The 10,590-nt window shown below is 31.5% G+C and overlaps 1 protein-coding gene across 1 annotated transcript; it reads right to left on the bottom strand.

Annotated features, from left to right (window-relative positions):
* Positions 1–1,255: 1,255 nt before the first annotated feature.
* Positions 1,256–5,825, bottom strand: LOC132315866 (uncharacterized). Its single transcript, XM_059814279.1, has 2 exons — positions 4,208–5,825; positions 1,256–1,601 (listed from the first exon to the last, which is right to left on the bottom strand). Exon 1 carries the CDS (start codon positions 5,504–5,506, stop codon positions 4,235–4,237), a length of 1,272 nt encoding a protein of 423 aa, XP_059670262.1. The 5' UTR covers positions 5,507–5,825; the 3' UTR covers positions 1,256–1,601; positions 4,208–4,234.
* Positions 5,826–10,590: the final 4,765 nt, after the last annotated feature.

Genomic DNA, 10,590 nt, shown 5'->3' with positions numbered 1-10,590 from the left:
TTTACAGAAGTATCGGACACGTGTTCGAACCTCGGACACGGGTGTCAGTATCCGAAAAGTATCCTACACTGATACGGGGCCCTTAGGAAGAGTGTCCGTGCTTCATAGCGGAGGACTGATACTTTTTAAATTAAATTAAATAATGAACATACACTAAGGCAAAGCCTACCTTTACCATGAGGCACCATAAATATTATTATTATTATTATTAGTAGTATGTAAATATTATATTTCTTTCTCTCTCATGGTAGTGACACTTTCTATCTCTACTCCCAGTCATCATCTTCTTCCATACATTACTATATAAATAGTGTTAATGATATATATTATCATTTAATAGAGTCAAGTTTTATAATTTTGGAAAACAAAATTGACCGAAATATTTTGTCAAAAGGTATCACGTGCACAAAAGGTGGTAAATGTAAAAACAGTACTTTCATGTTACATATGTACCTAAAAATAATACGTTTTGACAAATGAATAATGTTTATTCATGTTGACATAAACATATAATATAAAGTAATGTTATATGACTCATTTTGCCTTTTTATTTTTTAAAAAATATTCAAAAACGTATATATGTTAATAATATTATTGTATAGGAGTGTTATGTACTTATTACATATTAACTATATTTAATCTATTTTTTTAAAAAAAATTCACATTTTAAAAAGAAAATAAACATTCTCCTTGAGTCAAAGGCAACAACTGTGATTTCAAAGTATGTAATAGGTAATAAGCACGTACAGTGAACATACTATAAAGTTGTTTTATGCACTTAACATATATGTACATAAACATATTGGAAGCATCGAATGTGTACGAAGAATTAAAGAAGGGCTATTATAAGATCAAGAGGTGTAGCAATTGGGTCAAAGGGACCCCCAATTGTGATTTCAACGGTTAGATGGTCACAGGCGTGACCCAATCAACTGTGATCCTACGCATGGGTAGTAGGACAGTTGTCCGTCAAAATTGTCATTTTGGAAGCAAAATTATGGTGGGCCAGGTATTAGGAACAACAGACCAGACCATGATGCAATTCACCATGGCCTTTTAGTCTCACTCTCACATCCTGTGGAAATGAAACAAGCATAAAAAATGTGGGGGTCCTACTTAGAGAGTACAAAATCCTCTCTGATATTCCCCCAAAATTTGTCTGAAAACTAAAACAAAGGAATTATGGTGATAAGCACTCTCATAATCCATCAAACACGTATACAAGATAATATTGTAAAAGAAGCGAAGGAGAGTCCTCCCTCTCCTCCTGGTCCAAGCTTAAGCTTAAGCAATTATAAAGAGAACTGAAAATAACCACTTCCAAAATAAATAAAAAAATAGAAGAAGAAGATAAAGATAGGAAACATATCAACATAGTAATTGAAAAGAGTCAAGGTCAGAACATCTATATTCCCCAAATGAGACTTCCCATTACATCTAAAACGAGCACAACTCCAGAAATCCAACAAATCCTATTACAAGAAAAGAGAATATTACCACTTGGCAGTCATCCAAAGAAACCAAGCATAATGAAAGGGAACAAATAGCCCCTTGCTTAGCCTTGTAATATGGTCTATGCTGTCTTCTATCCACATCTTCCCCTGAACCAGATTAAAGAATTTGATTAGCTGATTTAGGCAACTGCACATCATTATATATATATATATATGCACCACATACGATGCCATGTTTTGAAACTAATGAAAGAAGAAGAAGAAGAAGAAGAAGAAGAAGAAGAGAATCCCACTATTCTTAAACATCAAACAGAGGAATTTATAAGAAGATGAGTAAAAGGAGAAAAACAATTGAAACCCATCAAGACAAAGAGTTTTGCGGAAGAATAGAACCTTTAACATCTGTTTGGTGGTTGAAAATTGAAATGGAACTCAAAATAAACAAGTAATATGCATAACCAGTTGACAAACCACCAAGGCAACAACCATCTTAGTGAAGGTGAGAACTAAAGTCAGAAAATAAGAGATAAAGTAGGGATAAGAGGATGAAAAATATTACGCAAGATATTTCCAAAACCAAAGACTGTAAATCTAACAAAACCTAATAGCTAAAAAACATAAGACTTGTGTGTGCCCAAACTGATTTATACCCAATTTAAAGTGATGATACAAATTAATATCAAATTTAATTGAAGGTAACAAAATAGACATGCCTAAGGGCAAAATAGACATGCCCAATTTAAAGTGCCGGCCTTTTAGTCAAATCATGTGGAGAAAACAGACATGCCTAATGCATCGTTAGTCACACTGGTAAAATATTGGGTCATCTCGAAATTATAAGGAAAATTTTATAGGAAGGTCAATAATTAAGACAACTATTTTTTACGGAACAGAGTGTTGAGTTTAAAAAAGAAAAAAAAATAACAAATTCGTGTAACTCATGAAATGAAGATGTTGAGATGAATGATAGGAATGACTACAAATAATAGATTTACAAATCAGAGTGTGAGGGAGAGATGAGAAAATATCGTCTATTAATGACAAAATATGAAACAGAAACAGTAGACAGTTGATGCACTTGTAAGTAAGGGAATATTAATTAATTTGCAGAGAATATAATTTTCAAAAAAAAATAATAATAATTTGCATGGAAGATAAGAGACAATGAGAACGACCAACCTAATATGAAATGAAGTAATTAAAAATAACTTTAAAAAAGTAAATATTGGAGGAGACATGACATATAATATAACACAATAGGAAGCAAGATTGATAACGAATGTCAAAGTTGATTCTGTAGCTCATCTACCCTCTCAAACCCTTCCTTAGTTGGGACTAATTGTATAATGCTAGTTCTTAGTCAACACAGAGAAGAAGAAAGAGTATTTAGTACTCTTTCAAGTGTTTTTTAATTTGGAACTCCTAAGCAAAGAATAAGTTTTTTTTGGGAAACTGATTATTATGATTAATAATCTAAAGATTTATATGATTATTTATAATAAGCATAATGGGATGACTAATTAGTGGATGTACACTGCACCTTTAGCCCACGAGTGCAATTCCACATTGACCATAACATGATTAGGGATTATGTAGAATGGATAAAATTAATCAGCCAATACATAAACAAAAACTTGATAGGAAATTAAGAGCATGTTCATGACGAGAAATTGATTGAAAATCTGAAATATACTCTTGACGGGCCAATTTAAAGCGCAGTAGAATAACAAAAAATGTGACCATAGGTCAATTGAATAGACAGGGGAGGTTAATGGTTTGATTGAGACCAAGGTAGGGCTGTCAACATCATCCCCAGAATATTACAAAGAGCAGTCAAAATAGCTAGAAAAAAATCTTAGTTGACGGTGAAAGTGAAAGAAAAACCATTCCATATTTGTGGTCTCACATCAAACAACTTGTTCCAATCCTTAGAGTGAAGCAAATGGAACATACGTCAACTCTTATTATATAAGCAAGGGTATCCATAAAGGGCCAGCTGTTGTTTTTCAAAAACCAAAATTGTGTTTTGAATTTATATATACAAAAACATCTATATATGATAGCTAAACCATAAGAAAGCACAGATATTACATAAAACTGACCATAAGACAACACCACCACTATCTTTCTACCACCCCGAGACAAACAAACAAAAAAAAAAAAAATGACAAAAAAAGAAAAAGAAAAAGAAAAAGTAGATGGAGGACAGAGAGAAAGAGTGTTTGGACTTAGGAATTCAACCAAGCCCCAAACAATAAGGCCCAATCAAGCCCAACATGAGCAAACAATTCTAGTTGGATTTAGGAGTAATTTATTTATTATTATTTTTTCTTTTCAGAATGTTAAGCAAATACTCAATATTGTAATGTATGTAAACCAACCAAGCCCTAATTTATAAGGCCTAGTCAAGACCAACATGAGCAAACAATTCTAGTACGATTTTTAGACCCTATGATGGAAAAATAGTGAAGACCATCTTCTAAAAAGCTTAATTGTCAGGATACTACTACATTGATCTATTGAATTCTAAAGTCTCCAGTTACTTAGGCCCAAGATGATTTCAAACTGTGCCAAAGTTTACCAAACCTAAATTTTAAAATGGCTTCAATTCTCTGCTAGGAAGTTTACAAGGTTTGCCCAAAAGCATAATAATCATATAAATCTAGATGGTATATGTGCAAAAGAAAAATATATGCACTACGCTAAATCATTCACAACCACACAAAGACTCCAAGAATTGTAGTTTTATATACCTTATAGAATTCTTTTCTTCTGTCTCTTCACCCTCTAGGGTTTTGGGGTGGTGGTGGCACCCCATAAGCCCTCCTCCATTCCTGATACAATGAACAAGATGTCCTTGTATGCCATGGGACATTGCACCGCATACAAATCGGCCTCCAGCACTTGGGGCATGCCCTGATCATGGAGCCCTTCCCGTCATCCGGAAACACCCTCCGACAGTCCTCGAAAGGACACAGAATATACTCCGGTGACCCGGGAACAGAGGCTTCCACAGCAACACTCTTCCACCGATCGAACACTTCTTCCGGGATGAAGGGGCGACAATACTCGGCCAGAAAAAGAGTTCCACAGTTCTTTGCTGGGCACTTAATACTTCTACTGCTTTGTCGAATTTTCTCAGAAACATAAAACCGTAGGCAATCTCTGCAATAGAAGTGATGGCAATGGGTGCCTCGGATCATCATCCATTCGCTGGGCTTCCTCTCGTTGCATATATTACAGAAAGCATGAGAAGATTCACCGTTCTTCTTAGTCCACCACCAATAAGATTTGAAATCTCCCTTCTTAGTCGGCCACCAAAAAGATCCGAAATCCCCATAAGTGATTGAACAAAACCTCATTGCACCTTTCTTCTTCTCATCTTGAATTTCAGATTCTTGATTACTTGAATTGATGATTGTTGAGCCATAAAGAACCATTTGTAAATCTGCAACTTCATCATCTGAAATTGTATATGCTTGATGAGCCTGTTCTTCCTGTATAGCTTCTGATCTTGTACAAACCCCAAGAATCCGAGCTGGTTCGTTTGTGATCTTGTAATAAAGGGTTCGGAAGTAACCGTTGACACCATTTAGGTTATAACGCAGAATTCTTAGCTCCAAATTGCTAGTCCTGCTCTTCGTCACTTGAATACTTGCTCTTGATCTTGAATCGATGATTGTTGAGTTATAAAGAGCCATTTGGAACTGTTCATCTTCATCATCCGAAATTATTTTTGGCTGTGTAAGAACCTGAACTGGTTGGCTTGTTGAGTTATAAAGAGCCATTTGGAGCTGTTCATCTTCATCATCTGGCTGCACATCTTCGTCTGATTCTTCATTTGAACTTGTAAGAACCTGAACTGGTTGGCTTGTTGAGTGATAAGGAGCCATTAGGAACTCTGCATCTTCTTGATGAGCCTGTTCTTCCGGTATAGCCCGAACCGGTTCGTTTGTGTTCTTGTCACAAAGGATTCGAAAGTGAGAGTGGACACCATTTCGGTTATAACGCAGAAGTCTTTCCTCCAAATTGCTAGCCCTGCTCTTCGCCATCAATAAAACTGATCCAAACCAGGTCGGTGTTCCAATTCGAGAGATCGATCAATGCCCTGGAAATGAAGAAATAGAAGCCATAGGATGGATTCTTGGTCCACACGGTTTATTTGGATGTTAAAACATTTTATAGGCGCATAGTCATGGTGTTCGTCAAAATGTCTCAATTGAAATGTTTATTTGGTGCATAGGTCTAGCAATGGCTATCCAATTTGAATTGCAATGTTGGTTGTTCTCTTGGACTTAGCCCTTCATCAAAAGGGCAGTAATTTTGACGAAATGTGACGTATTTACATATTTATTTTAAAAAGTTATTCTTGTATTACATGTAGGCTATGTTTGAGAAATTTTTACTTCAATTTTTTAATTATATTAATTTCAATTTCATTAAGCAGAATATGATTGCACTATTTTTACTAAACGTAGCTGGATTAGTCCTCTAAGCCGAGTCTTGCTCCGACTATGCATAAAAATGTAATGCTCGGATGAAGCTTGGATTTATTTTTCTCTTGAGCCAATCTTAAATATGCCTTTAAATGAGACAGTGTTAAGTAGATTGATTTTGTGTGTGTGTGTGTGTGTGTAATCCAAGATTATTACTAGCTTATCAACACTTTGAAGAGATAAAGAGTGAGTTTGTGGATGACTGTGGATTCATCTCCAAGGAACAAAACTGTATTTACCCCAAAAAAAAAAAAAAAAAACCTGTAGAGATATGACATTGAAAAATAAAAATGAAATGTTGATATCAAGTACATAATTACACAAAGAAACGTAAAGGGCCCTTTCTGTGTACCACAACTAATTACAGATTTCAAACAACAATAGGAAGTATATTGATTTCAAATTAGTGTTGTTGGAAATCTAATGAATTATACAGTTTTCTAAAAGATTATATGATATTGGTCCGACTATGGGTTGTGAAGAAATGACGTAAGCGGAAGCGGTAGATTCTTCACAATGAAATGTTATAGTATTTTGAATTAACAAAATAAGAGATAAATTCATAAAAAAAAAAATTATGCAATATTATTGATAAAAGATTAAATTTTACCTTTATAATACATAAATATTTATAATAGAGAAAACCTCACACAAGGAAACTAATTTTAGAAATAAGTATAAAAATAAATTCTCTTTAAAAAAAATCCAAAAAAATATAATAAGAAATCTAATAAATAAAAAATACTAAATTTAAAATTTTAGAGCAATTCGAATTCGTTAAAGCCTTGAACAAATATCCCGAAATAATTAGAGGTCTCGTATAAGACGAAAATGCACAAGTTAAAATTAGTGGATTTTTCTCAATGCCTTAATTTGTTAAATGTTTATCTGCATAATTCTGTCCAACGTCAAGAAAGTACACCAACTCTTTTAAAGGTCATTCCCATCCAATGGAAAGTCATATTTTTTCTTAAAATCATTTTTAACAAGATAATACTACTATATATTTTATTGTGTCAATGTGCCTTTAATGTACCGAAACACTGTAAACAGCCTGTGTACAATTGGGTGGGTAGCTAAAAATTAAAGTGAAAATATCTGCCAAACACGGCCAACCGATCACTTTGTATACAGAGGAAGCATCTAAGTGTGTGTATAAAGAAATTCAAGGAGGCTACTATAAGAATAAGTACAGAAAATGTGGGGTCATAAATTAAGAGTACAAATTCCTCTTCATACCATTGTCTCTATGATCTATTTTCCCCCCAAATTTTTTGACAATTTTGGTAGGTACAGTGGATGGAAAATAAAACAAAGGCATTATGGTGAAAAGTCACGTTATGGTGAGGATGAAATTCAACACAATGCTTGAAATTAACCATTCATATAAGTTAAGTTATGGTCAGTTTGGCTTAATACTATTGCTTCGCGCCTTTTACTTTTGTTAGTGTACTCTAACGAAGAAAAAACACTAAACATATTTGGTAATGTTTTTTGTCATTTGTATAGTGTCGAATCACTTTTAAAATTGAGGCCAAAATCGAAAACATAAAAATAATGTTTTTATTTGCTTCCACATGGTAACAAAACAGTGTTCAAAAAAAAAAAAAAAATCTTTTTCAAAAAACACATTTAACTAGAAATTCAAATTTTAAAACTTGCAATATTTTTTACCAAACACACTTTCATTTTTTTGCTTTAAAAAATCTCGCAACAAATTTACTTTATCAAACAAGTTTTGAAACAGTATTGAACACAATAAGCAGAAATAATACTTTGAATGGACTGTCCAATAATTTTCAACTCCCCAGTCAGAGTGACACTGTCGTGAACCATGTATCCCGGTGTAATTTTTGATAAACATGGTCTCTCTCATTAAGTGTTTGTATCCATCGAATTGTACCTCGAAGAAACCAAACTAAGGAATCGAATGGGTATTTGCGCCATTATACTTTTTTGAAAAAAAATTGAAGTTTTTATGTTCTACATTTTCTAATGCTTTTATATTTGCTTCATTTATTGTGATTTTTATTTTCTTTTTTTTTAGTCTAGTTCCATCTTTATTTACTAAAAAATTAAAGAATTTTTATTTTTATTTTATTTTTATTTTTTTAACAACTATTCAAGTGGGTTGCATGGAAGTAGGTTGACAAAACCCACCTACGCCATGCATATTCTACCATCTTTTATTAAGAATTCTTTAAATTTTATACATGTTTTATGAAATTTCAACCTTCAATTCCTGCACACTGAAGTTTCTATGTTCTAAACTTTATAATGCTACTGTATTATATTTGCTTCATTATTTATTTTTGTTTTTTAATTTTGAAAGAAAATAATTTAGAGGGGTGAGTTTGAGAGAGAAGGAGTGGTGAAGAAAATAATTAAAGGGTATTTTTGTAATTTTTAAAAAATATTTTTAATTTTAAATTTAACATTAACGTGCGTGATTTATAATCATCAAAATTTGAAAGTAGTGAGAATTTTATGAAATTAACCCTCAATACAATTAAAATTTGAGTAAATATCGTTAAAATATAAATAGATTGAGATATTTGATGATTTGACTTTAAAAAATATATATATCCATTATAAACCTTCAATTAGTTTTTTCTTTTTTTTGAAAGCGGCTAAAATTACGGTTCAACCATCATTAAATTTAGATTCTATTCGCCTAAGAGTATGCAAGAATATGGTAAGACTTAAATTAAATTCTGAACAGCAAATTCCATATCGTTTTGATTACTTTTTAAAAAGAGAAACCTAAATTACATAGATTGCATAAAATCGTGTTTCTTCTATCTCATCGTCAATCATCATTTTGTCTGTGCCTTTGAGATCTCAATTTATTATAAATAGAAGTAAATTTTAACATTAAATAATATATTTTAACTTGTATATTTCTAACCTTATAAATAAATAGAGACCAAAAATACACATATATAGATATTCATATAAAGATGTACATGATTACCAAAATACTGAAAATAATATTCGAGCTTAAATACTCATGAATACAAGGTATTAGTATAAAAATAATAATTTAGAAGAATATAAAATGTTAAAAGTCATATATGAATCGCTCACCAGTTCTTGAGGAAGCCTGTTGCTTGTTACTTTGTTGAATTGTAATAACCTTCTCCTCAGCTTGAAATTAAAGCAGAAGCTATATTTTAATTATATTATCACAAGTTACTATAAATTTTTGACGTGTGAGTAAAATCTAATTTGAAACACAAACCTCAAACAGACGGAATTCTGATAATTATGTTTACTACACAATAGTAGAGATAAAAAAAAAAATTATGTTTTATGAGCGTGTTTAGTTATTCTTTCTTTCAAATTTCCTATGCCCTCTCTATTTCTCTGTCTCGGCTTATATTGTTATATATGACAAATATTGTCGATGTCTAATTTTATTTAATTAATTCTCTTATTCAATTATTTTGGTTTTATTATTTTAATTGTTCGAGATACTTTCTCATTTAGAAGATGGGAGGAAGTATCATTAGGTTACACTTTCTATGTTCTTTGATATATATATTTTTTTGTCAAATTGTATCTTGAAGAAAGCAAACTAAGGAATCAAATGAGTATTTGCTGATGCTATGGCCAATATACTTTTTGAAAAAAAATTGAAGTTTCTATGTTCTAAATTTTCTACTGCTTTTATATTTGCTTCATTTATTGTGATTTTTTTTTTTTAGGTCTAGTTCCATCTTTATTTACTTAAAAAATTAAAGGAAAAAAAAAAAAAAAAAAAAAAAACAAAATTTAACAACTATTCAAGTGGGTTGAATGCAAGTATATTGACAAAACCCACCTAGCCATGTATATTCTACCATCTTTTATTAACAATTCTTAAATTTTATACCTGGTTTATGAAATTTCAATATTCAATTCTTCTGAAGTAAATATATATAGTATGGGTCAGCCCCCTTTCTCGAAAAACACTGAAGTCTCTATGTTCTAAACTTTATAATGCTACTGTAGTATATTTGCTTCATTATTATTATTATTATTATTATTACTACTACTTATGAAAAGTTCCGTAATTATTCAGTTTTAATTATAATCTTTAAAATTATGTATTTTGGTAACAGATTGATCTGCATGCAAGGCCAAACAGCTATTTGCATCCACTTGTTGAGCCTTCTCAACTGAATATCACTGCTTTAAAACTCCATTTACATCCATTTAATCTATTTTAATATGTTATGAGAATCATAATACTGTTTTTCTTTTCGATAATTAAACTAAAACCCAAGAGTTGTGAAAGTAGATATTACTCTGTTTGTTTGTATGTAAATATTTTAATATTTTTTGATGTTTGGTTATTGTAAAATATTTATCAAAAAAATATATATATTAAAACCAAACAAAATAACTTAACTATCAATTTTTTGCAAGTTTTTTATTTATTATTTTTTTCTTTTTTAAAATTTGCTTGTTCCTAATTATTTAGATTATATCAAAAAGAAAAAAGGGAAATTACATTTTTTAGTTATGAGTGCCTCTATAGGCCCATATTCACTGAAGGATGCATGTCAATAGCTGTTGGTGTAGTCGTTTGACTCATGTTGGGACTATACACCATTACCAGGTCTGAAGATAAAACAGTGCTTAAATTATGTTCTAGA

Source organism: Cornus florida, unplaced genomic scaffold (genome assembly GCF_030987335.1).
Source record: "Cornus florida cultivar Cherokee Brave unplaced genomic scaffold, ASM3098733v1 CherokeeBrave_3.0.0_Hap2_Chr07, whole genome shotgun sequence".
NCBI classification, from domain to species: Eukaryota; Viridiplantae; Streptophyta; class Magnoliopsida; order Cornales; family Cornaceae; genus Cornus; species Cornus florida.
Note: the sequence above shows the minus strand (reverse complement) of the source record. Positions and strands in the feature narration are given on the sequence as shown.

What these genes read in the sequence shown, in the direction of transcription:
- LOC132315866 (XM_059814279.1), bottom strand. Translation starts at nt 5,506, where the DNA reads ATGGCGAAGAGCAGGGCTAGCAATTTGGAGGAAAGACTTCTGCGTTAT.